General features: G+C 45.1%; 1 protein-coding gene across 1 annotated transcript in view; it reads left to right on the plus strand.

The window, feature by feature from the left end:
- The window catches only part of LOC124576936 (peroxidase-like), a 169004-nt gene that overhangs the window by 97695 nt on the left and 45086 nt on the right, over positions 1 to 26223 (plus strand). Inside the window, exon 7 of the mRNA XM_047131216.1 lies at positions 17488 to 17685. Coding sequence (XP_046987172.1) covers positions 17488 to 17685 — 198 coding nt within the window. The remainder of the gene's footprint in view (positions 1 to 17487; positions 17686 to 26223) is intronic.

The following is a 26223-nucleotide window of genomic DNA, read 5'->3' on the forward strand; positions in this document are numbered from 1 at the left end:
TCCTCAAGGTGACCGCTCCACTCTCTGCTTGAAGGGCAGCACTGATCCGCCAGGGAACGGCAGTCATTTATGTGCGCTCAGGAGGCTCGTGATTATACGGAGCGACCGACCGACAAGCCTCACTAAAGGTGGGGTGAGAATATTTAGGGGAGAGAAGCATTAGGTGGAGTGATGTTTTACGCATAGGTGTATTGGGTTGTATCTGTGGCGATGAGGGTAGCTGCTGGTGTGGACGCCGATAATACAGAAAGGTAATAAGAGGTTGAGACAGGGCCAAAGTATGAAGGTGAAAGGAGCAGGAAAGGATTTAGAGGGAAGGACGAACCTTGATGTGGGGTGCGACAGATAGGGATAGAGTTATAGCAAATAGGATGTAGGGCCAGATTACATTGTCGAGATGGAGTTTTCGGGGGGGGGGGGGAGGGAGGAGGATATGGAATGTGTGTAGGTTTAGGGTTGGTAGAATCTGTCGGTACAGACGTGGAAGCGTGTTAGGACTGAAAAACGGACGAGAGAATAGTATTGTTGTAGTAAGGGAGAGTGCATAGCGTAATTCTAGGATATGTAGATGTGTTCAGTGTGCACGAGGGGAGATAGGAATGTGACCAGCCGGTATAAGGTTCAAGTACCAATTCTTTCATGGATTTAATTTCAAGAAGGTTCGCTACAAAGCACCAATTTTGTTTCTAAAACACTGCCTGAAAATATGAAATGAAGCTGTCAGCAAGGGAACAATAAATGAAACGAAACTTCATGGTGTGAGAGGGCATATGATGATATTTCGATCACTACAAAACCGAGTCTAATTCACGAAGAACTACCTATCAATATGAGACTACTTATCAGTATGACGTTGCGCTTCCCCTGGCCCTGTTTCGTTTGGGAAGGATACCAGAAAGCTGTTGTATCCTCTCATGTGGCAAGTTGACCCACAACTGGTACTTAATATGCTGGATATTGGTGCTTGAATGGAGATGATGTCCGGATTGGTCGCCCACATTTGGGACAGATCTTGGATCTTGCTGGCCGCGCGAGAACATTACCATCATGCAGTCAGGTCATAGAAACAAGTGCTATGGTAGACGAGCATCACCCTATCGAATAATGGCACCACGACAATGTTGCTGCTGCAGCTCGCTATGCGTTTAAGGACACTAAACATCTAATGCCATCAGTCTCCTACCCACCCCCCGCCGCCCGCCTCCAGGACGGAATCACTGTAAGCCATATGTTTGCATTTAGAGTAAAATGCAAGTTCAAAATGGTTCAAATGGCTCTGAGCACTATGGGACTTAACATCTATGGTCATCAGTCCCCTAGAACTTAGAACTACTTAAACCTAACTAACCTAACGACATGACACACATCCAAGCCCGAGGCAGGATTCGAACCTGCGACCGTAGTGTTGTAACTGTTTGCTAACGTACATCTTAGGCGGGACGTGTGTTCCAGCCCGGTATTAATCTAGTGTGATGTAGGAAACCGCCTGAAGCCATCATCCAGACTGGCCGGCACACCGGCTCTCGTCGTAAATCCGAACTGGGACCGGGGGCCCTACTCGTTCTGGAAGTGGGCGCTTCAACGCTCAACCACACTGTAGTCGTATGGGAGGTAACACATGAAGGCACACGATGTCCATGACGTATCATTGTGTCGTGAGCGTTCCCTCACTCACTACCAGCTGTGACCTGAAATCATACCTTATGGCCTTCCATACCGACACGCCAGGAGTAACATCGCTGTGCCTCTTCAAAACATTTGAAGAATGGGACGTCTCTCCAAGTCCCCGCCATACTCGCCCGCTATGGTCACCTGGGGTAGTGGAGAACCACGGTTCATCGCTGAACACTGTACGAGGACATTCATCAGCAGTCCATGCATCTCGATTAAGGCACCCCTGCAAACGCAGCTGTTTTTGTATGGTCGTGTTACCGGCAGCATAGGCATGGGTCAGCAATTCTCTAGTCCGCCTTCTGCTAGTCTCCGACTAATAGTGTGGGTGAACACGAAATTATCCGGGGGGTCCATTACTTGTTCTCGGATGGCAGGGGCAGATAAAAAGTTGTACTTGATGCACAGAACGGTATGCAACAACTTCCACCACCAAACCTTAGCGAAAGGTCTTACTGAGAGCCCGAAAAATTCTATCGCACCTAAACTCATTAAGTGCGTCGAAGGTCTTCATCCACTTACTTTTCAACCAGTCTGGGAATGCAATAAAAGACAGCAGAAGGAAAGGAGAAGTCTTAAAATTTCACGTTTAAGAAACCATTCTCGTAGGAGGATCGTACAAACATACCGTCGTTTGACTGTCGTGCAGATTCCCACGTGGATGACACAGAAATAGGCATCCGTGGCGCAGAGTAAAAGCTGAAATCAAATAAACTGCCAGGTCCAGATGGAATCCCAGTTTGGTTTTACAGAGAGTAGTACGCTGCAACATTGGCCACTTATCTAGCCTGTATTTATCGCGAATCTCTCGCCCAGCGGAAAGTCCCAAGCGAATGGAAAAACTCACACGTGATTCGTGTACACAAGAAAGGCCAGAGAATTGACCTACATAATTGCAGACCAATATCCTTAACATCGGTTTCCAGCAGAATTCTTGAACAAATTTTGAGTTCGAATGTAATACATTTTCTTGAAAGAGAAAAGTTTGTGTCCACAAATCAGCACTGATTTAGAAATCATCGCTCGTGCAAAACTCAGACTGCCCTTTTCTCACGTGATATGCTACAGACGATGGATGGAGGGAAACAGGCAGATTACATATTCCTACATTTCCGGAGTGCGTTTGAAACGGTGCCCCACTGCAAACTTTTGACGAAGATCCGAGCAGAAGGTTCAGATTCCCTTATATGTGAGTGACTCGAACACTTTTTACGTGATAGAACCCAGTTCCTTGTCCTCGACGGCGACTGTACGTCAGAGACGAGCGTATTGTTAACAGTGCCCCAAGGAAGTGTGATAGGACCACTCTTACTGACCATACAGGCTGAATCACCTAAAACTTTTACCGCAAATATTACGAAAATGGGGAGTGCTACATAATGGATTGACAGTCAGTGGTTCGTATTTTTAGCCAATAAACAGATTCTAATAAGACTTAGAAAGTGTATTTTGGCCAACATACACTTTTTTTTGAAATGGAACAATGCCCGTTGACATTAACAGACTTAAAGTAGGGGAACGCAGAATGTCAGCGGTATTTGCTGCAGGATTAGAGTGCGCATCGTTTACGAGATATCGTATTTCGAAAATCTGCAGCACCGACACTCGTTTGTTTGTTTGCAGTGCGCTTGTATGTTCTATGAGAGCATTGCGACTTGCCAGTCAATTATATGTAACAGTCCAAGCAGTAGGTCGTGACTGGGCGATGGGATTTATCAATGCACAAGAAGCCTACATGTTCATGGTGTACGGAGAGCGTAGGAAGAATGCTGTTCATCCTTGTACGGCGTATGCGGCAAGGTATCCCAATAGACGTCAACCATCTTGGCAATTGTTCATCAGTCTCTTCAAACAGTTACGTGAGAGTGGCAGTGCAACACCTAAACAACGTAACAGAAAGAAACAACTGACGACAGGAGAGGGGAAGAGAGGAAATTAATGTTCTTGCTGTTGTAACAGTTGATTCGCACGTTAGCGCCCGCGGAACCGCACGACAAAGTGGCATGGTTCATGCAGATGTCTATGCATTGTCCATCGATATAGGTTCCATCCCTATTACATTTCTCTCCATTAAGAGCTGCATGGATACGATTATGAGAATCGTGTTAACTTTTGTCATAAGCGTTAAGACAGGATACTCCAGATATATCATGTATCTGCTGACAGTCACCTTTGGCTTCGTCGGGTGGAACCTCAGCGTTCATGTAATGTAAATATGTGGTGTGGGGTAGTGAACTAATAGCTCATAGGCCCGTTTTTCCTAGACGGAACACTGAACGCCCACAAGTATCGCAGTCTCCTAACCGATCATCTTCCACGGATGCTAGAAGACATGCCTCCTCATACTAGGAGGAACCTGTTGCACCAACATGTGGCTGTGCAGCCCCATAGTGCATGAAGTACTACAGCGTGTCTTCACGAATTGCTTCCAAATCGTTGTATTGGGCACAGAGGACCTGTACCTTGGCTGGCACGTTCCCCGAATTTGACGCCTGTAGAGTTTTTTTCTGTGGGGGACGCTAAAAGACGCTGTCTAAAAGGACATACCAACTGCATCCTGTAGTATGCAATGACATATTGCTGCAGCCTGCTCGGACATATCCGCTGCAATGCTAGCACGTATGCGCCAGTCGTTCCATACCAGACTGGAAGCGTTTATCTCCGCAGTCAGTGGTCATTTTGAACACAGCCTGCGACGGTCAATTGTCTTCTTACTCGTGAGACTCCACATAACTAGATATGCACTTGTGTTGTTCCTTAGCATGTGCTACGTATTGTACAAATGTCAGCGTGGGAACTTTTCAAAATACGAGAGCTTGTAAATGCCTGGCATTAGAGTCCTGCAAGAAACATCACTGACATTCTAATTTACCCTACTTTAAGTTTGTTATTGTCAATAGGCATTTCTCCATTTAAAAAGTGTATGTTTGCACAAAAAATACACTTTCTAAGTATTATTACGGTCTGTTTATTGGCTAACAATACGAGCCCCTGACTAGCAGTCCATTCCGTGAAAACGGCACATCAATAGAACTTTCCATTTCCGCAATATTTGCGATGCAAGTTGTAGGAGATTCGCCCTGCATACACAAATGATCTGACGGACAGAGACGGCAGCAATTTGCTGCTGTTTGCTGATGACGCTGTGGGGTATGGAAAGGTATCTTCGCTGAGTGTCTGGAAGAGTACAGAAGATGACTCAGACAAAATTTCTAGTTGGTTTGCTAAATGACAGGTATCTCTAAAAGTAAAAAAAAAAAAAAAAGTAGAGTTAAGGCAGACGAATAGAAAAACCAAACTTGTGACGTTCGAATAAAGCATTAATGGGGTGCTACTTGACACAATCAGATGGATTAAATGTCTACGCATAGGACTGCAAAGCGATATGAAACGGAATGAGCACATCAGGTTGGTAATAGGAAAAATGAGTGCTCGACTTCGTATGATTGGAAGAATTTTGGGGATATGTTGCCCATCCATGTAGGAGATGGCTTATAGAATGCTAGTGCGACCCTTTCTGGAGTACTGTTGGAGTAAGATTAGAGAAAACGTCGAAGCAACTCAGAGGTGTGCAGGCAGATTTGTTACCAGTAGGTTCCATAAGCACGCAAGTATTCCGGATATGCCTCGTGAACTCAAATGGTAAACGCTGGTGGGAAGACGACGCTCTTTTCGCATGGTACTATTTGCGGAAATTTAGAAAATCGGCATTTGAGGCCGACTGCAGAACGATTCTACTGCCGCCAGCGTACTTTTCGCGTAAGAACCACAAAGTAAAGATACGAGAATTTAGGGCTCGTACGAAGGCTTTTAGACAGGCCCCTCTCTCTATGTGCGAATGGAACAGGAAAGGAAATGAATAGTATTGGTACGCGGTACCCTCCGCCATACACCGCACGGTGGCTTGTATAGTGTCTATGTAGATATAGAAAAGGCGATCCTCCCTTGTGATGGTCCAATGTGATTGACCGCAATCTTGACGAATACTAAGCCTGCTCACACATTCCCATACTTTCTAATATGGAGTCATCGTCACATCTGAATGCCCCATAAATCTGGGTATTGCCCTATTCGAACAGCCGGTCAAATGGAGAGCCACAATGGCGCCCCTTTCAATCCCTCTCAGGACTGATGACGCTGTCTGACGCGAGTAAGCAGCATCTCTGTGTTCTTCACGGTGATCATTTAATATCTGAAGCTGTTCACTCTCCTTGTATACCCTGTCAGTCCTGAAAACAACACTAAACATCAACATCAATAACGCATTCTGGTGGCCGTTCTGCTTGCCACAAGTCGTAGTCATATTGACGACCGGCAGTGGCTTCTGGATGCTTCATTCTTTTTGCCAGCCATTGTATTTTTAGAGCAGGCTCATCTACTTCAAAGAAAAATTATAAGCTTGGAAATATCGGTACAGAATCTACCAGTGGTCGCTATCCACAGGCAGCGCAGCCTGTTGTTGATGGCAACACTGAGCGGCCGAGACCGCTTGCTTGGATCCTACGCTTTATTGTCGGACCTTCACACAAATCGTGACCCCCTGACGGTTTTGTTGATTACTCGGCATCATTCAAGGAGCCCGTAAAGCTGTAAACAGGGCGCGCCGTGTTGTAATCCCAGCACTGGGAATTACCACGAGTCTTGCCGGTCTCTCCGTATATTCTCGAGTTTCCCGGACCGTAAATACGGCTGCCCTTCCTTGCCGGATCAGCGACGCCCTTTCATTCCCACAGAGAGCGCGGCGGTCACCTTGAGGAGGCTGCGGAGTTCCCGCTCCGTTGGCACTAGGTGCGCGCGCTTCAATCTAACCAGCAGTCGTTCAGAAGCTCTCGACTATTTTGGCAGGTTCACACGGGAATTCTAGTCAACAGAACGACAGCCGTTATCACTTCCCGTTTATGTAACGACAGTCTTTGCTTTGGAACGAAGGGTAGCGACATCTCAACAAGTGATCACTTGGTGATTTTATCACCTGTCTGGAAATCTACTTCAATACTCTGCAACCCACCTGACGATGTCCAGCGGAAGGTACTTCTGGTACCGCTAACTGATCCCCGCTACCCTGTTCCACTCGCGAATAGAACCTGGGAAGAATGATTGTCGGTAAGCCTCTGAATTAGCTATAATTTTTTGGTCGTGACTATTTCGCGAGATGTACGTGGGAGGAAGTAATATGTTGTACCACTCTTCCCCTTGAATTGCTCTCTCGAAGTTTCAATAGTAAACCGCTTCGTGACGTCTGCCACTGGAGTTTGTTAGGTATCTCTGTAACGCTCTCGTGCCGACCAAACGACCTCGTGCCGAATCGCCCCGCTCTTCACTGGACCTTCTCTGTATCATTCTTAACTGGTAAGGATCCCATATTGATGAACAACACTCAAGAATCACTGGAACAAGCGCCCTATAAGCCACTTCTGCAATGGATGAGTTACGTTTCCTTAAGATTCTTCCTATGGCTCTAGGTCTGGCATCTGCTTTTCTTACTATTCGTTTTATGCAGTCATTCCTCATAAGGTCGCTCTCTATAGTTGCTGCCGGCCGGTGTGGCCGAGCGGTTCTAGGCGTTTCAGTCTGGAAGAGCGTGACCGCTACGGTCGCAGGTTCGAATCCTGCCTCGGGCATGGCTGTGTGTGATCTCCTTAGGTTAGTTAGGTTTAAGTAGTTCTAAGTTCTAGGGGACTGATGACCTCAGATGTTAGGTGCCATAGTGCTCAGAGCCATTTTCTATAGTTGCTCCTAGATATTTTACGGCAGGTACAGTCCTCAGTAATTTTTCATCAGTAGTGTACTTATGCATTACTGAATTTCTTTTTCTATGTAAGCTTAGTGCGTTACATTTATTTACATTTAGGATCAACAGCCGGAGCCTGTAACGTTCGTAAATCCTCTGCAGGTCGTGCTACAAACTCATATTGTCTTCTGGCGTTTCTACTTTCTTATGTACCATAATATCATCTGTTCTAGCTCTTTATTCACATGAAGTGTTCAGTGCTATTGACAAGGGGTTTCACATCGATTCCGTATTCTTGGATTTCCGGAAGGCTTTTGACACTGTACCAGAAAAGCGGCTCGTAGTGAAATTGCCTGCTTATGTAATATCGTCTCAGTTATGTGACTGGATTTGCGATTTCCTGTCAGAGAGGTCACAGTTCGTAGTAATTGACGGAAAGTCATCGAATAAAACAGGAGTGATTTCAGGCGTTCCCCAAGGTAGTGTTACAGGCCCTTTGCTGTTCCTTATCTATATAAACGATTTGGGAGACAATCTGAGAAGCCGTCTTAGGTTGTTTGCAGATGACGCTGTCGTTTATCGACTAATAAAGTCATCAGAAGATCAAAACAAACTGCAAAACGATTTAGAAAAAATATCTGAATGGTGCGAAAATTGGCAGTTGACCCTAATTAACGAAAAGTGTGAGGTCATCCACATGAGTGATAAAAGCAACTCGTTAAACTTCGGTTACACGATAAATCAGTCTAATCTAAAAGCCGTAAATTCAACGAAGTACCTAGGTATTACAATGAAGAACAACTTAAATTGGAAAAAACACATAGAAAATGTTTTGGGGAAGGCTAAGCAAAGACTGGGTTTTATTGGAAGGACACTTAGAAAATTTAACAGACCTACTAATGAGACTGTCTACACTAGGCTTGGCCGTCCTCTTTTAGAATACTGCTGCGCGATGTGGGATCCATACCAGATAGGACTGACGGAGTACATCGAAAAAGTGGAAAGAAAGGCAGCACGTTTTGTATTATCGCGAAATACGGGAGAGAGTGTGGCAGAAATGATACAGGATTTGGGCTGGAAATCATTAAAACGAATACGTTTTTCGTTGCGACGGAATCTTCTCACGAAATTCCAATCACCAACTTTCTCCTCCGAATGCAAAAATATTTTGTTGACACCGACCTACATAGGGAGGAACGATCACCACGATAAAATAAGGGAAATCAGAGCTCGTACGGAAAGATATAGGTGTTCATTCTTTCCGAGCACTATACGAGATTGGAATAATAGAGAATTGTGAAGATGGTTGATGAACTCTCTGTCAGGCACTTAAATGTGATTTGCAGAGTATCCATGTAGATGTAGATATGAACAGTCTTAACGAGCTTTCGAAGCTTTCTCCTTGATCATTTAAATACACTGTAAACAGTCACAGTTCTACTCACTTTCTTAAAGTGCCCTGGAAATTATCTATATGTCTGTCGTTTTTGTTCCGTTAAGGTCGATGTGTTGAGTTCTGTCTGCAAGTAAGTCTTGAATCTACCTGCAAATTTGGACCGATACTGAATAAGCTCGTATTTTTTCAGTAAACGCCAGTCAAATGTCTTCCTGAACTCAAGGAACACGGCATCAAGCTGAGCGCCGTTGTCTACGGCGCCACAGACCTCATGAAGGAACAGAGCGAGATGAGTTTCGCAAAAATCTCTGTTTGCAGTAACCATGTTTACTTTTATAGACGAGATTTTCGTTCTCCTAAACCGTCAAATTCTTCAGCATAAAACATGTACCATAATTCTGCAACAGACTTACGTCAACGTTAATGGCCTATAGTTATGTTCATCTCTCATACGAGTCGTCTTGAAAACGGGAATGACCTGCGCTTTTTTTTCAGTCGCTAGATACACTTCGTTGCTCGAGCGAACTACGATAAACTGCTGGCAGACGGGCAGCAAGTACTTTCGCATAATCTTTGTAGAATCTTACAGGTATCTCATCTGGTACTGATGCCTTTCCACTACTAAGCGGTTATAGCTGATTTTCTATTCCGCGACCGATTATCTAAATATCTGCCATTTCGACATTTGTACGATTATTGAATGAAGGGACCGTATTAAGATTTTCCGCGGTGAAAAACCGAATTCGGTATTTGGGCCTTCTGTTTGTTACCTTGCCTTTCGGTGCCAGTACGATTACTGAGTGATTCAAGGGGTGATTTCGAACCAGTTACGATTTTACGTAAAACCAAAACGTCTTAGCGTTTTTAGTCAGATCGACTGACAAAGTTTTACTTTCAAAGTCATTTAACGCCTCTCTCATTGCTCTCCTTACACTCATTTTCACTTTTTCAGATTTTGTTTGTCAACTAGGTTTTGCCTTCTCTTGAATCTGTAATGGAGCTCTATTTACATGGAAACGAAACGTGCTATTACGATTTATTTGATCGCAGCTGGCTGACGTTGGGCAGTGTCTCGTTTCAGCTACTACTTTTGCTACTCTGGATGGTATCATTTTCCTCACTGTCTATTACTGTTAAGATTATTTAATTATTTGGTTCTCGGCAACATACAGCCATTTAGCAACTTAAAAGGCAAATAGTTGACGTATGTTACAAAACATAAACTGATCACATAGTAGCGGTACAATTATAACAGAGGACTTTAGAAGCTAACTGTGATTAACATGCACGTAATATATTTTAGAGTAGGTTTTCGTATTTTAAAGGAAAAAATGGAAGAACAATATTACAACATTAACAATTATCAGTGTTGTAGGGGGACAAATACTCTTAAAAATATACACATATGCATTTAACAATGATTTGGACAAGCTGTGGAAAAAATTTACACTGCTATTTACCAGAGTTAATTGTTCTGCCAACGTAAGTTAATAAACAAAACGAAAACAACAGGAGCACTAGGAATACAAATGGTCAGAGGCTAAATCGAAATACTATATACGTATAAAATACATACTGACATGAAAACATGAAACACGTAAAACAAAAAATTTTTTGTAAAACAATAAACTGGTAGTCAAGATCGCAGGAATTCTTTTTATTCCATGATTATCGGTTTCGGCGAAACTAAAGCTGCCATCATCGGATCTTAGGACACATACAGGTTACAACATTAGGGCAAACAATGGTGATACTAATAGCTGCCTATAACACGTAGGCCTTACAAAATTGTCGTGAGTAGCATATAGGCGTCCATGAGAGATGTGCTACTTACGACAATTTTGTAAGGCCTGCATATTATAGGCAACTATTAATATCACCATTGTTTGCCTTGATGTTGTAACCTGTATGTGTCCTAAGATCCGATGATGGCGGCTTTAGTGTCGCCGAAACCGGTAATCATGGAATAAAAAGAATTCCTGCGATCTTGGCTACCAGTTTATTGTTTTACAACCATCTAGATCGCTCCCACATGAGCACAATGTGCTCCCTACAAAAAATTTTACGAAAATATTGTCTTGTTTAATTAACTTGATGAAATTTTTCCATGTTGTCACCGGTGTCGTGGCGTCGTCTTGGCGCTACATACTTAAAGTGTTCAACACTATCGGACGGGGTGGTTCTCCCTCTTTGTGTATATTCGTACGGCTCTAAACCCATGGCGTTACCAGTGCTCTAGGATACAGCATCTGCGCATATCCTTAATTCAATTGACTGAATTGTTTGGTGTTGCCTAGCATTATCTGCAGATACATAACAAAATAAAACTTTTATCCATTATCGACGTGGAACACTGCGACTGTGATGAATAAAGGTTTCCAGAAATTAATGTACCAAGTCGTTTTTTGTGTTAGTCTTCAATGTTTGTTTCCTATTACTGGTTTCGAATCACCTAACGATTCATCATCAGAAGGTGCATATTTATTGCCGCACCGGCACGTTCACAGGAGCTCAGTTCGTCAGTTCACCTGATGATGGCGACATGTATGATCGCCGAAATATTGTGCCCGTTGGACACTGTAGACCGGCAGTACACCCGTGGATATTTTGATTAAAATAGAATCTGATTCTACCCCAAAATACCAAGCTAAAATAAAAAAAAAACTGATGGAAAGCTGCAATTTTCTCGTAACATCCAAGGAACCAAACACTGCATAACAATGAACGCTACAACTCCATATCCCAGATCATAGTCCAGAATTCACAAACAAGGGCATCTTATATGTTCATTAGTCAACTCAGTACGCAGCAGTGGATCAAAAATGACTAAAATACTTCATGAAGTTCTTATAAATAGTAGATATTTACAACCAACTACTTTGAAAAAAAAAAAAAAAATATGAACTGACTGATAGAATCATAGATACTACCATAAGCAGTACAGCGAAGTTTACATCCCTTGACACTGGTAACCTCTACACCAACATATCCATAACAGAAACACTCCGAATAATCAATACTATAGCTGTGGCTAAGTTCGTGAAGTGCTGTAAACTTAACTTCACTGGAAAACATTCGTTGTGTTTCCCAGAATAATGTGTGCACTAAGAACAAACCGATAGCCACTTATAACTGTAAGTGATGCCACTAAACAGATCTCATAATGTGAATATATCCCGCCACATTCTGTACTTACATGTTTCGTGTTTACATCTCGCCACGGATGAACGACCCCACAGTGCTGCATGCATGCAGTAAATATGTACTACCCGAAGATGAATCGCCAGACGATCCGAAACCGGTAATGGAAAATAAAAACTGAAGACTAAAACAGAAGGCAACTGGTTCCAGAAATGTTTGGAGGCCTTTATAAGAAAACACTTTCTCTGGGAATGGTCTTTGAAACAGGCAACAAGACACTCAGAAACATCGGCCTATATTAGCCTCCACGCAGCTCCCGATGATTAGAGACTCATTAGGTTTATTGTTGTTGTTGTGATCTTCCATCCGACGGTTTGACAAAACTCCGCACGCTATTCTATTCCGTGCAAGTCTCTTCATTTCTGCATAACTGTTGCAAACTACACCTAATTGAATCAGAGAATTGGTGATTCTTTGAAGCTCAAAGTGTGTCCTATCGGTCGAACCCTCTTTTTAATCACATTACGCCATAAATTTCTTTACTCCCCAGTTCGATTAAGTACGTCTTCATTAGTTATTCGATCCAACCAGCTAATCTTCAGTGTTCTCCTGCAGCAACACATTTCATAAGCTTTTGTACTCTTCTTCTCCGTAGTATTTGTCGTCAACGAATTACTTCTGTACAAGATACGCTATAGAGAAATACCTTCAGAAAAGACTTTGTAGCCTTTAAATGTATTTTAAAAATTAACAAACTTCTCTTCTTCTGTAACGCTATTCCTGCTAATTGCCAATCTGCATTCTATATTCTATCTGTTTCGACCATCGTCAATTATTTTTCTGCCCAAATGTTACTTTTAGTATCTCATCTCCAAATCTAATTTTCCTCAGCACCGTCTCACTTAATTCGGCTACAGTCAATTGCTTTGTTTTATTTTCTTTACGTTCATCTGATAATATCTTTCCAAGACATTTCCCACTCCATTCAGCTGCTCTTCCAGGTCCTTTCCCTTTGTGTTAGAATTACAATGTCACCTGGAAATGTCAAAGCTTTTAGTTCTTCGCCGTAAAGTTTGATTCCCTTTCCACATTTCTGCTTGGTTTCTTTTACTGGTTGTCCAGGTGGCAGATTGAATGACATCGGGGATAGGCTGCAACCCTGTCTCTCTCCCTTCTCAACCAATGCTTCCCTTTCATGTCCTTCGACACCTAAAAAGGCAGTCTCGTTTCCCTACAAACTGTGGATAAGCTTCCGCTCCTTATATTTTACACCTGCTACCATAAGGGTTTAAGAGCCCACGTTCCAGTCAACCATGTCGGAAGCTTTCTCTAAATATACAAATCCTATTAACTACAGGGTTACAATGATAGTTTGTGCCAAATCCCTTGTTTATAAGAAAGGAACACATCAACATTATGAAATTGTTAGTGACGTCCCCATGGTAACTGGAGTACCTGATAATCACCGGATTTCGTTAACAAAACATGCAGTGACAGCAGCTGGTTTATGGAACTGATAACTGTGACTGTGGCTTTCTAGGCTCTAAACGTTCTGGCAAGGAACCACTACGACCGTCCTGCACGTCACTGCACTGCCCTCTCATTTCAACGAGCAGTCTGCTGATAAACACCCTCACCCACCCAGTGGGCACTTGCTACTTGTGAGCCAGCGCGTCACTTTTCAGGAGGGAAGGTCATGAAGATTTAATTATCACCTCAAAAGAGTGAAGCTACGTAATTAATATTTTGTTTGTTTATTGGTACATACGTGCAGCTCTGGCAAACACTGAAATCCCGGCGCCAGAGTACCGTAGCAAGCTGCTAGAGGACGCAAAACAAAATAACGGAGACCACTGAAACAGTGGTGTATCCTGTGGAAATTCGTTTTCCGCAGCGACGGAAGTATCACAGCTGTCTCAAGACAATCCGCGAGGTTAAAAAAAATCATCTGGATTTGCGTGACACAACTGCGGCCGAAAACGAATTTCCGTATGATACTCCACTCTTTCAGTGATATCCGTCATTTTGTTTTCCTTCCTCCAGCGACGTGCCACGGTACTGTGGCACAGAGATTTCAGTATTTGCCAGGCCTGCTGAAATGTACCAGTAAACAATCAAAATATTAATTGAGTAGCCTTACTTTTTCGAGGTCGTAATTAAAACTTTATGACTACAGCTCGTGTATAACTAAAACATTACCACTTCACTCAAGCCGGACGAGGTGGCCGAGCGGTTCTAGGCGCTACAGTCTGGAATCGAGCGAACTCTACGGTCGCAGGTTCGAATCCTCCCTCGGGCATGTATGTGTGTGACGTCCTTAGGTTAGTTAGGTTTAAGTAGTTCAAAGTTCCAGGGGACTGATGACCTCGGAAGTTAAGTCCCATAGTGCTCAGAGCCATTTGCATTTGCCACCAGTTCACTCATCATTATCCCGCTTTCGTACTCGAGGCCTTCAATTCAGGCTTGTGTAGTGGCGCTCGACTCGGAGAAACAGCGATTCGAATACTGGTGGTGGAAACCCTTCAGTGCTAGTGTTTGCTCATCAACGAGAGAAGAGGTGGTGGCGTACAATACCTCATCACCAGTCTTTGTGCCAGTATAGTGGATTAAATGCCAAATCTCTCCGTAGCGTCTTGTGAAGTGAAGGCATAGAAAGACGTGACAATAGTCGTGGCATACCTCGTAATATCGTGTCAGATCTCCTTTTGCTCGCCGTAGCGCAGCATCTTGCCATAGCAAGGGCTCAACAAGTCGTTGGAAGTCCCCTGCAGAAATATTGAGAATGCTGTCTCTATAACCATATAAAAGTGCAAAAATGTTGCCGGTGCAGAATTTTGTGAACGAACACACCTCTCCATTATTTACCATTAATGGTCAATGGGATTCTCGTCGGGCGATATTGGTGGCCAAATCAATCGCACTAACTGTCCATAACGTTCTTCAAACCAACCGCTAACAGTTATGACCCAGTGTCATGGCGCACGTCATCTATAAAAGTTGCATTGTTGTTTGGGTACATGAAGTCTATGAACGGCTGGATATGGTCTCTAAGCAGACGAACATAACCATTTCCAGTCAATGATCGGCTGAGTTGGCCCAGCCCATTCTCTGTAAACACAGCCCACACCGTTATGGAGACACCAACAGCTTGAACATTGTCTTGTTGACAACTTGGGTCCACGGCTTTGTGGGGTCTGCGCCACACTCTCACCGTACCAGCTCTTACCACCTGAAATCGGCACTCCTTCGACCAGGTGACGGCTTTCCATTTGTCTATGGCCCCAGCGATGTGGCCACGAGCCTAGAAGAAACGGTGTAGGCGAAGTGGTGCTGTTAGCGCAAAGGCACTCGCGTCGGTCGTCTGCTGCCATTGCCCGTTAATGCCAAATTTCACCGCACTGTCCTTACGGATACGTTCGGTACGTCCTACATTAATTTCTGTTGTTATTTCTCGCAGTGTTGCTTGTCTGTTAGCACTGAAAACTCTGTCCGCCCCGATAGCTGAGTGGTCAGCGTGACGGATTGCCGTCCTACGGGCCCTGGTTCGAATCCCGGCTGGGTCGGAGATTTTCTCCGCTCAGGGACTAGGTGTTGTGTTGTCTTCATCATCATTTCAACCCCATTCGGCTCGCAGGTCGCCCAATGTGGCGTCGAATGTAATAAGACCTGCACCACGGCGGCCGGACCTACCCCGTAAGGGGCCTCCCGGCCAATGACGCCAAACGCTCACTTCCATTTCCACTGAAACTCTACGCAAACGTCAATGCTTTCGGTAGTTAAGTGACGGTCGTCGGTCACTGTGTTGTCTGTGATCAGAGGTAATGCCTGAAATGTGGTACTCTCGGCACAGTCTTGATACTGTGGATCTTGGAAATCGACTTTCCTAACGATTTCGAAATGGAATGTTCCACACATCTAGTACATCTCCATCTATTCTAAATTGGTTAATTCCCGTCGTGCGGTCATAATCACTTCGGAAACCTCTTCACATAAACCACCTGAGTGCAAATGACAGCTCCGCCAGTTGACTGCCCTTTTGTGCTTTGTGTACGCGATATTACTGCCATCTCTATATGTGCATATCGCAGTCCCAAGACTTTAATCACCTCACTGTGACACAGTTGATGGTGATCCATCCATCGGATGGCGACCTTAAGCTCGGCAGCCTTATTGGTGCTATGTGAAAGGAACAGGTTGTGTGCCAGCACTCGGTCTCACCCTGTCCCTTCATCCATAACAATAGAAACCCAACATTACACTGTATAGCAACTCATCACAGTCATCCACAGGACACAGATCTCACACACACAAGTCAGAGGAAGGCAACGGCAAACTACGAGGGTGAGTCAAATGAAAATCTTAAATATTTTTTTAAATATTATTTATTGTGCAGAAGTGGTACAATGCTGTATCACTTTTCAACATAATCTCCCACGCTCAATGCAAGTCCACCAGCGCTTACAAAGTGTATAAATTCCTTTGGAAAATAATTCTTTTGGTAGTCCGCTCAACCACTCATGCACCGTGTGGCGTACCTCTTCATCAGAACGGAACTTCTTTCCTCAGATTGCGTCTTTGAGTGGTCCAAACATATGGAAATCACTTGGGGCAAGGTCTGGTGAGTATGGTGGATGAGGAAGACACTCAAAATGCAGGTCTGTCATTGTTGCAACTGTTGTACGGGCAGTGTGGGGCCTTGCATTGTCATGTTGCAAAAGGACACCTGCTGACAGCAATCCAAGTCGCTTTCATTTGATTGCAGGCCGCAGGATTTTTTAGGAGATCTGTGTATGATGCACTGGTGACAGTGGTCCCTCTAGGCATGTAATTCTCCAAAATGACGCCTTTTCCGTCCCAAAAGAGAGTCAGCATAACCTTCCCTGCTGATGGTTCTGTTCGAAACTTCTTTGGTTTTGGTGATGAGGAATGGCGCCATTCCTAGTTCGCTCTCTTCGTTTCCGGTTGGTGGAAGTGAACCCAGGTTTCGTCCCCAGTAACGATTCTTACAAGGAAGCCATCAGCTTCTCGTTCAAAGTGCCGAAGAAGTTCTTCACAAGGATCAACACGTCGTTCTCTCATTTCAGGAGTCAGCTGCCGTGGTACCCATCTTGCAGACACTTTGTGAAACTGGAGCACATCATGCGCAATGTGGTGTGCTGACCCATGAGTAATCTGTAAACAAGCTGCAGTGTCATTCAGTGTCACTCGGCGGTTTTCCTTCACTATGGCTTCAACTGCTGGAATGTTCTGCGGAGTCACAACTCGTTGTGCCTGATCTGGATGAGGAGCATCTTCCACTGAAGTCACACCATTTGCGAACTTCCTGCACCATTCGTAGACTTGCTGCTGCGACAAACATGCATCATCGTACTGAACCTTCATTCGTCGATGAATTTCAATAGGTTTCACACCTTCACTACGCAAAAACCGAATAACAGAACGCTGTTCTTCCCTGGTGCGGCACAATGTTTTAGTGTGCCCGGAAGTGTGACGTGCTGATTTGCTTCGCCGAGAGCGTAACGCGCTCGTCTGTGTGCGCGTGTTGCAGCGGACCTGCGGCTGAACCAGAACGTGCAGCTGGCGTCGCTGCACACGGTGCTGATCCGCGAGCACAACCGCCTGGCCAGGGGGCTGGCTGAGCTGAACCCGCGCTGGGACGACGAGAGGCTCTTCCAGGAGGCCCGCCGCATACTCGTCGCCCAGTACCAGCACATCTCGTACGCCCACTACCTGCCGCCCATACTGGGTGCGTAGCAACAGGTCTGGCAGCTGTCAGTCACACAGCTGTCTACTGCAGCTCTACACTATTGCATCTACATGACTTCTCTGCATTTCGCATTTAAGTGCTTGGAGAAGATTAGTTAGTTAGTTAGTTATATACATGTTCCATATATCGTTTCCACGATTCTTTTATCGAAATTACGTGGAACGAGTCAGTTTACAAAATATGTACTAGTGATTAGTGGCAACATTAATAAGCACATATCATTTTTAGTTCTACTCAAGCAACTAAACGAAAAAGTAGCTCCTTTCTCTCTTTCTCTACTTGTATCTCTCTCTCGGTCTCTCTCTTTTTTCTCACTCACTCTCTCTCTCTTTTAGAAAAAAAAGAGCGCCAACAGTTTTTAAATCGAAATTCGTCCACGGAGTTGAAGTAATTGTGCAGGACAAATGATTTTATGTTAGGTTGGATTTAAAGTTTCTTGTTACTGGGCTGCAAACTGAACCAGCTTCTGAACCTCTGATAGATTTAATAGTGGGTAGTGAAGGTTATAAGGTTATATTTTCTTCTAGAGTTGTGCTTACGGCCCTCACTGTTCTCTCTTAAATTGTCATGAACTGTTTATGACGAATTTTATTGCAATATATGTATGGTATTGTATTGTATGTTAACCGGGAGCCTAGAAACGACGGAGAGGCTCCGTCCCCGCCGCAGCCGCAGTGGTCCACAAGCCCCACGACGACTATCGCAGTCCACATCACCCCTCCGCCTCCCCACACCAAACTTCTCTTTCGGGGTTATTGTGCAGTTCGGTCCGCGGTGGACACCTCTCCCCTCCCCCCCCCCCCCCCCCCCCAAGGGAACATCTTACACCAGACAAGTGTGACCCTCATGTTTGCGCGTGGTACGGTAATGGGGATGTACGCCTACGTGGAGGAGAACTTGTTTACGCAGAAATCTCCGACATAGTGTAGCTGAGGCAGAATAAGGTGAACCAACTCGCATTCGCCGAGGAAGATGGAAAACCGCCTAAAAACCATCCAAAGACTGCCCTGCTCACCGGACCTAGACACAAGTCTGCCTGGTGGATTCGTGCCGGGGACCAGGCGCTCCTTCCCAGTCTGGAAAGCCGTGCGTTAGACTACACGGCTAATCGGGCGGGCTAATATATGTACTGTGACGAAGCAGTTAAAATACCTAGCTCCTTGGAGAGGTACCTATGTAACAAGGTCCATTGAACCACTTTCAGGCTTTTCATGACGGCTATACTCTCGAATAGCACCTACATTTTTCCGTAGGAGCTCTGTTTCCTCTTATGTCCGTGATCACTTCTCCCTGTGTAGGTGGGAGCCAAAGAAATATTTTCGCATTCGGGGTAGAAAGTTGGTAATTGAAATTTCGTGTAAAGATCTGGCTGCAGTGAAATACTCTTTTCTTTTAATGACAGCCACTAAAAATCGCGTCTCACATCCATAACACTCTCACCCCTATTTCGCAATAAGACAAATATGAGCCGCTCTTCTTTGAAGTTTTTCAGTGTGCTTCTTCACTCGTATCTGTGATGATCCCATAGCACGCAGCAATACTCTAGAAAAGGACACAAAAAACGTAATGTGGGTAGTTCCTTTAGTAGATCTGTTGCATCTTCAGAGCGTTCTGCCAATAAAACTCAGTCTTTGGTTCGCCTGCCCCACAACATTATATATGTGATCGTTCCAAGTTGTCCGTAATTGTAATCCCTAGGCATTTAGTTGAATCGACGTTCTTTAAATTCGAGTGATTTATCGTCTAATCGAAAATTATTATTTTTTTTTTAGTACTGGTGTGGAGCAGATCTTACTTTTTATTGCTCAGCGTCAGTTGCCACTTTTCGCATCATGCATATGTCTTGTGTAAATCATTTTGTAATTCCTATCGATATTCAGACGCCGGCCGGGGTGGCCGAGCGGCTCTAGGCGCTACAGTCTGGAAGCGCGCCACCACTACGGTCGCAGGTTCGAATCCTGCCTCGGACATGGATGTGTGTCATATTCTTAGGTTAGTTAGGTTTAAATTGTTCTAAGTTCTAGGGGACTGATGACCTCAGCAGTTAAGTCCCATAATGCTCAGAGCCATTTTGATATTCAGACGAATTGACTAGGCGGTAAACGATAGCATCATCTGTAAACAGTCTTAGAGGACTGCTCGTATCGTCCCCTAAATCATGTACACTCCTGGAAATTGAAATAAGAACACCGTGAATTCATTGTCCCAGGAAGGGGAAACTTTATTGACACATTCCTGGGGTCAGATACATCACATGATCACACTGACAGAACTACAGGCACATAGACACAGGCAACAGAGCATGCACAATGTCGGCACTAGTACAGTGTATATCCACCTTTCGCAGCAATGCAGCCTGCTATTCTCCCATGGAGACGATCGTAGAGATGCTGGATGTAGTCCTGTGGAACGGCTTGCCATGCCATTTCCACCTGGCGCCTCAGTTGGACCAGCGTTCGTGCTGGACGTGCAGACCGCGTGAGACGACGCTTCATCCAGTCCCAAACATGCTCAATGGGGGACAGATCCGGAGATCTTGCTGGCCAGGGTAGTTGACGTACACCTTCTAGAGCACGTTGGGTGGCACGGGATACATGCGGACGTGCATTGTCCTGTTGGAACAGCAAGTTCCCTTGCCGGTCTAGGAATGGTAGAACGATGGGTTCGATGACGGTTTGGATGTACCGTGCACTATTCAGTGTCCCCTCGACGATCACCAGTGGTGTACGACCAGTGTAGGAGATCGCTCCCCACACCATGATGCCGGGTGTTGGCCCTGTGTGCCTCGGTCGTATGCAGTCCTGATTGAGGCGCTCACCTGCACGGCGCCAAACACGCATACGACCATCATTGGCACCAAGGCAGAAGCGACTGTCATCGCTGAAGACGACACGTCTCCATTCGTCCCTCCATTCACGCCTGTCGCGACACCACTGGAGGCGGGCTGCACGATGTTGGGGCGTGAGCGGAAGACGGCCTAACAGTGTGCGGGACCGTAGCCCAGCTTCATGGAGACGGTTGCGAATGGTCCTCGCCGATACCCCAGGAGCAACAGTGTCCCTAATTTGCTGGGAAGTGGCGGTGCGGTCCCCTACGGCACTGCGTAGGATCCTACGGTCTTGGCGTGCATCCGTGCGTCGCTGCGGTCCGGTCCCAGGTCGACGGGCACGTGCACCTTCCGCCGACCACTGGCGACAACATCGATGTACTGTGGAGACCTCACGCCCCACGTGTTGAGCAATTCGGCGGTACGTCCACCCGGCCTCCCGCATGCCCACTATACACCCTCGCTCAAAGTCCGTCAACTGCACATACGGTTCACGTCCACGCTGTCGCGACATGCTACCAGTGTTAAAGACTGCGATGGAGCTCCGTATGCCACGGCAAACTGGCTGACACTGACGGCGGAGGTGCACAAATGCTGCGCAGCTAGCGCCATTCGACGGCCAACACCGCGGTTCCTGGTGTGTCTGCTGTGCCGTGCGTGTGATCATTGCTTGTACAGCCCTCTCGCAGTGTCCGGAGCAAGTATGGTGGGTCTGACACACCGGTGTCAATGTGTTCTTTTTTCCATTTCCAGGAGTGTATATACAAGGTGTGTCTGAAAAATTTCGTAAATGGTCGCAGAAAATAAAGGAACCAAAAACTAAGCCGGTCGGAGTGGCCGAGCGGTTCTAGGCGCTACAGTCTGTAACCGCGCGACCGCTACGGTCGCAGGTTCGAATCCTGCCTCGGGCATGGCTGTGTGTGATGTCCTTAGGTTAGTTAGGTTTAAGTAGTTCTCAGTTCTAGGGGACTGATGACCTCAGAAGTTAAGTCCCATAGTGCTCAGAGCCATTTGAACCAAAAACTAAAAACAAAACGCCTTTAGTGGCCTTCAAAAGAATGATCGTTAATTACAGTACACTTCTGACATCGATTGTAAGACTGTTGCAAACTGTTAGCAAAACGCTTTCTGTGCAACAGCTCGAAGCACCGCGGCCACGCATTTTGAAATATCCGCATCATTACAAGAAATGGGACCGGGTACTACTAATATGATCTGGCGACCAAGCGACAGTGAGTGGCGTGGTGTTCATCGTCTTCCCCGCCTCTCATAAAAAGACGGCTGACAAAATCCAAAATCAAGAAGATGTTGATTGTCTTTTTAGACAACAACGACTTAATCCGTAATGATTTCTATTCGAGGAAAGTGAAGAATACGATGAACACTGTGCCACTGACTGTCGATTGGTCCCCATATCGTATTGGTAGCACCCCGTCACGTCTCCTGTAATGATGCCCATCTCCAGCAAAGCGCGACCACGAGCGATTCCACAGAGTGGTTCGCAGTAAGTTTCCAACAGCGTTACAACCGATGTCAGAAGTTTGCTGCAGCTCATGGTGATCACTTTGAAAGTCAGTAAATCTATTTTGTATTTAAGCCTGGTTTATTTTCTGTAACCATTCACCGAACTTTTCAGACGCACCTCGTGGTTCAAGAATAGCATATGGCCTATAATACCTTCTTGGAGAACCCCAGATGTCATTTCTATTTCACTGTGTGATTTCCAGCCCATTACTCCGAAGTGTGACCTTTGTGACAGGAAATCACGAATCCACTCGCACTCGAACAACTAAGACGACACTCTGTGGCCACGCAATTTCTATAGAGAACATTGGTGAGGAGCGGTGACAAAAACTTCTGAAAACCTAGAAAAATGGAATCAGCTTAAGCTTTCCTGTCGACAGCACTCATTACTCATTATTTCATTGACGAAACCTTAAAAGGGATTACGCAAACTCCCTCATTAATAAAACTTGTAACTCTCTTTAATAATATAACTTTGTGTTATCCAAATTTACTGAGTGATGTGCTGTTGACAAAATGGTGTGCTTAATCAGTTTTATTGTAATCCAAAGAAAAATTAAACAACTTAATCTGGAAAAGCAGCATGTAACGCTTATAATGAAATCAATCCCTCTGAAATTTACTCAGTCTCGTGAGCACCGAGTTCATGGCCCTGTGCAATAAACTGATAAAATTCCCTATCCAAAAAAACAATGAAATACAATTTTCTTAGCTCTTGAGTCGCAACGGATGTAATCTTGGTATTCTGTTCTCTCCACAGTAGGCATACAAAACATTCAATCTTGGCTCAACGAAGTGCAATGCCGGCCGTAAAACAGCTTCATGCAAAGAATGTCAACGAAATCTTAGAGGACGAGGTACTGATAACAGGATATGCTAAGACCGAATTGCCGCACGGGATTAGCCGAGCGGTCTAGGCACCGCAGTCAGGGATTGTGCGGCTGGTTCCGACGGCGGTTCGAGTCCTCCCTCGGGCATGGGTGTGTGTGTTTGTCCTTAGGATAATTTAGGTTAAGTAGTGTGTAAGCTTAGGGACTTATGACCTTAGCAGTTAAGTCCCATAAGATTTCACACACACACACACACACACACACACACACACACACACACACTAAAACCGAATTCTTCATTTCGAAAATTGTATTCAAAATAAAGTTTCTTCTTCACAAAATCTAACATGAAACATTTTACGTTAACTTCAAAATCAGTGAACTTCTCAATTGTTCTACAATTCTCACTTACTGACGTAGTTAACAATACTTGGATTGTTACATGACAAAAGGTCTAACATCGTTTGACAAAACAAAGTACAAAATTTAACTTGTCTGTATCAGGGTTAAAAAACACACAAAGTATTACGAATCGGGTATACCTAATTAACCTATACATTAAATCTGATGGCAAATACTTGGGTTCTACATTAAAGGGACGGTACTGTTAGAATTAGCAAAAGCCACATTGCGTTGCTGCTTACTGAAAACTAAATATACAAAATTTCATTACCTTACAAAACTGTATTATGCTGCGTCCATAGGCCAACAGCTAAATTCTCACAGCTAGCCACTGGCTTAAAGTCTTACATCCTACCTCTAAGAGAGTGCAACGGGAACGTAAATCACATACAGGGTACAAAATCAAAGAGAAAAAACACTGAACTATGAGATCAATGGAAAACAAGGCGGAGCATAAGAATGCCGATGAACTGTGGAAGAATTTTTATACAAGTTAGTAATCTGCGTTGCGAAAAAAAGAAATGTAACTACTATTATTGCTACAGAGTGGTTGAGGGAACAGAATAAAAATATATATATGACTATTATAATATGAAAGAATTCTCAAAGCGAATGACTGGCAGAGCTGTCGCCAAGTGTAACGTTCTTTTAAAAAATAAATGGCTTAAATGTTATGTTGAATGTTGTCTGAAATGTAGAATGGATAGAAAACTCGAACTGTCGTGTGACGTGATGTAACTGCAATTGGCGTGCTTACTCTATGTTATTGCTTTCAAAACTTTACACGAATCGGTTGGGCAATGCAACTCTCAATACCAATAAAGAAATAAAGTCACTGCAAAATACTTTCAGCCCCTTAACCAGTGAATCCTAAGGCCCTGTTCAAAACTAATAAGTTTGGTCCCTGTGCATATAACAAATAAATTAAATTGTCTTACCTCTAAAGCAGCAACGGTGGAACGCGACATATTCTGGTCTCTCACAAAAAAATATGAATTCTAGCTACAGACTCAGCAGTGTGCAATGCTGGCCATAATACTTTAAATGCACATGCAACTCTTCTGGTTGAAAGAAAATTCAGCTTCTTTAAATATATATGACCTCGACTGGGAGGCGGTACTGATTACTGATTATGGAGAATTACTAACACTCAGTTTTTTAGCAAAATTATATTGCAAGTTAAGTTTGGCTTTTCAAAAAAATCTGACAATTGAAACTACATTACTCACAACTGATTCACAAACAATGAAATTTAAACAGCAAGTATTATATAACTTCATTAATCCAACATAAATGCAAATCATCAAATTACACATAGCTCTGTCAACAAATCTTAAAAACACTACAAAAATGAAATATCTAACTAGACTTTTTATCAAAACCGTTTACGTACATTCTGGGGTTACTCAATAATTACAAATTATCAGCCGAATCACTTATACTAACGGGCTGGAAACAACAGAAATACACTCCTGGAAATTGAAATAAGAACACCGTGAATTCATTGTCCCAGGAAGGGGAAACTTTGTTGACACATTCCTGGGGTCAGATACATTACATGATCACACTGACAGAACCACAGGCACATAGACACAGGCAACAGAGCATGCACAATGTCGGCACTAGTACAGTGTATATCCACCTTTCGCAGCAATGCAGGCTGCTATTCTCCATGGAGACGATCGTAGAGATGCTAGATGTAGTCCTGTGGAACGGCTTGCCATGCCATTTCCACCTGGCGCCTCAGTTGGACCAGCGTTCATGCTGGACGTGCAGACCGCGTGAGACGACGCTTCATCCAGTCCCAAACATGCTCAATGGGGGACAGATCCGGAGATCTTGCTGGCCAGGGTAGTTGACTTACACCTTCTAGAGCACGTTGGGTGGCACGGGATACATGCGGACGTGCATTGTCCTGTTGGAACAGCAAGTTCCCTTGCCGGTCTAGGAATGGTAGAACGATGGGTTCGATGACGGTTTGGATGTACCGTGCACTATTCAGTGTCCCCTCGACGATCATCAGTGGTGTACGGCCAGTGTAGGAGATCGCTCCCCACACTATGATGCCGGGTGTTGGCCCTGTGTGCCTCGGTCGTATGCAGTCCTGATTGAGGCGCTCACCTGCACGGCGCCAAACACGCATACGACCATCATTGGCACCAAGGCAGAAGCGACTCTCATCGTTGAAGACGACACGTCTCCATTCGTCCCTCCATTCACGCCTGTCGCGACACCACTGGAGGCGGGCTGCACGACGTTGGGGCGTGAGCGGAAGACGGCCTAACGGTGTGCGGGACCGTAGCCCAGCTTCATGGAGACGGTTGCGAATCGTCCTCGCCGATACCCCAGGAGCAACAGTGTCCCTAATTTGCTGGGAAGTGGCGGTGCGGTCCCCTACGGCACTGCGTAGGATCCTACGGTCTTGGCGTGCATCCGTGCGTCGCTGCGGTCCGGTCCCAGGTCGACGGGCACGTGCACCTTCCGCCGACCACTGGCGACAACATCGATGTACTGTGGAGACCTCACGCCCCACGTGTTGAGCAATTCGGCGGTACGTCCACCCGGCCTCCCGCATGCCCACTATGCGCCCTCGCTCAAAGTCCGTCAACTGCACATACGGTTCACGTCCACGCTGTCGCGGCATGCTACCAGTGTTAAAGACTGCGATGGAGCTCCGTATGCCACGGCAAACTGGCTGACACTGACGGCGGCGGTGCACAAATGCTGCGCAGCTAGCGCCATTCGACGGCCAACACCGCGGTTCCTGGTGTGTCCGCTGTGCCGTGCGTGTGATCATTGCTTGTACAGCCCTCTCGCAGTGTCCGGAGCAAGTATGGTGGGTCTGACACACCGGTGTCAATGTGTTCTTTTTTCCATTTCCAGGAGTGTAATAATTATTGAACATCCTTATTTGCCTGAAGATTTCTGCTTCCT

This window comes from Schistocerca americana, chromosome 1, assembly GCF_021461395.2.
Source record: "Schistocerca americana isolate TAMUIC-IGC-003095 chromosome 1, iqSchAmer2.1, whole genome shotgun sequence".
Taxonomy (NCBI): domain Eukaryota; kingdom Metazoa; phylum Arthropoda; class Insecta; order Orthoptera; family Acrididae; genus Schistocerca; species Schistocerca americana.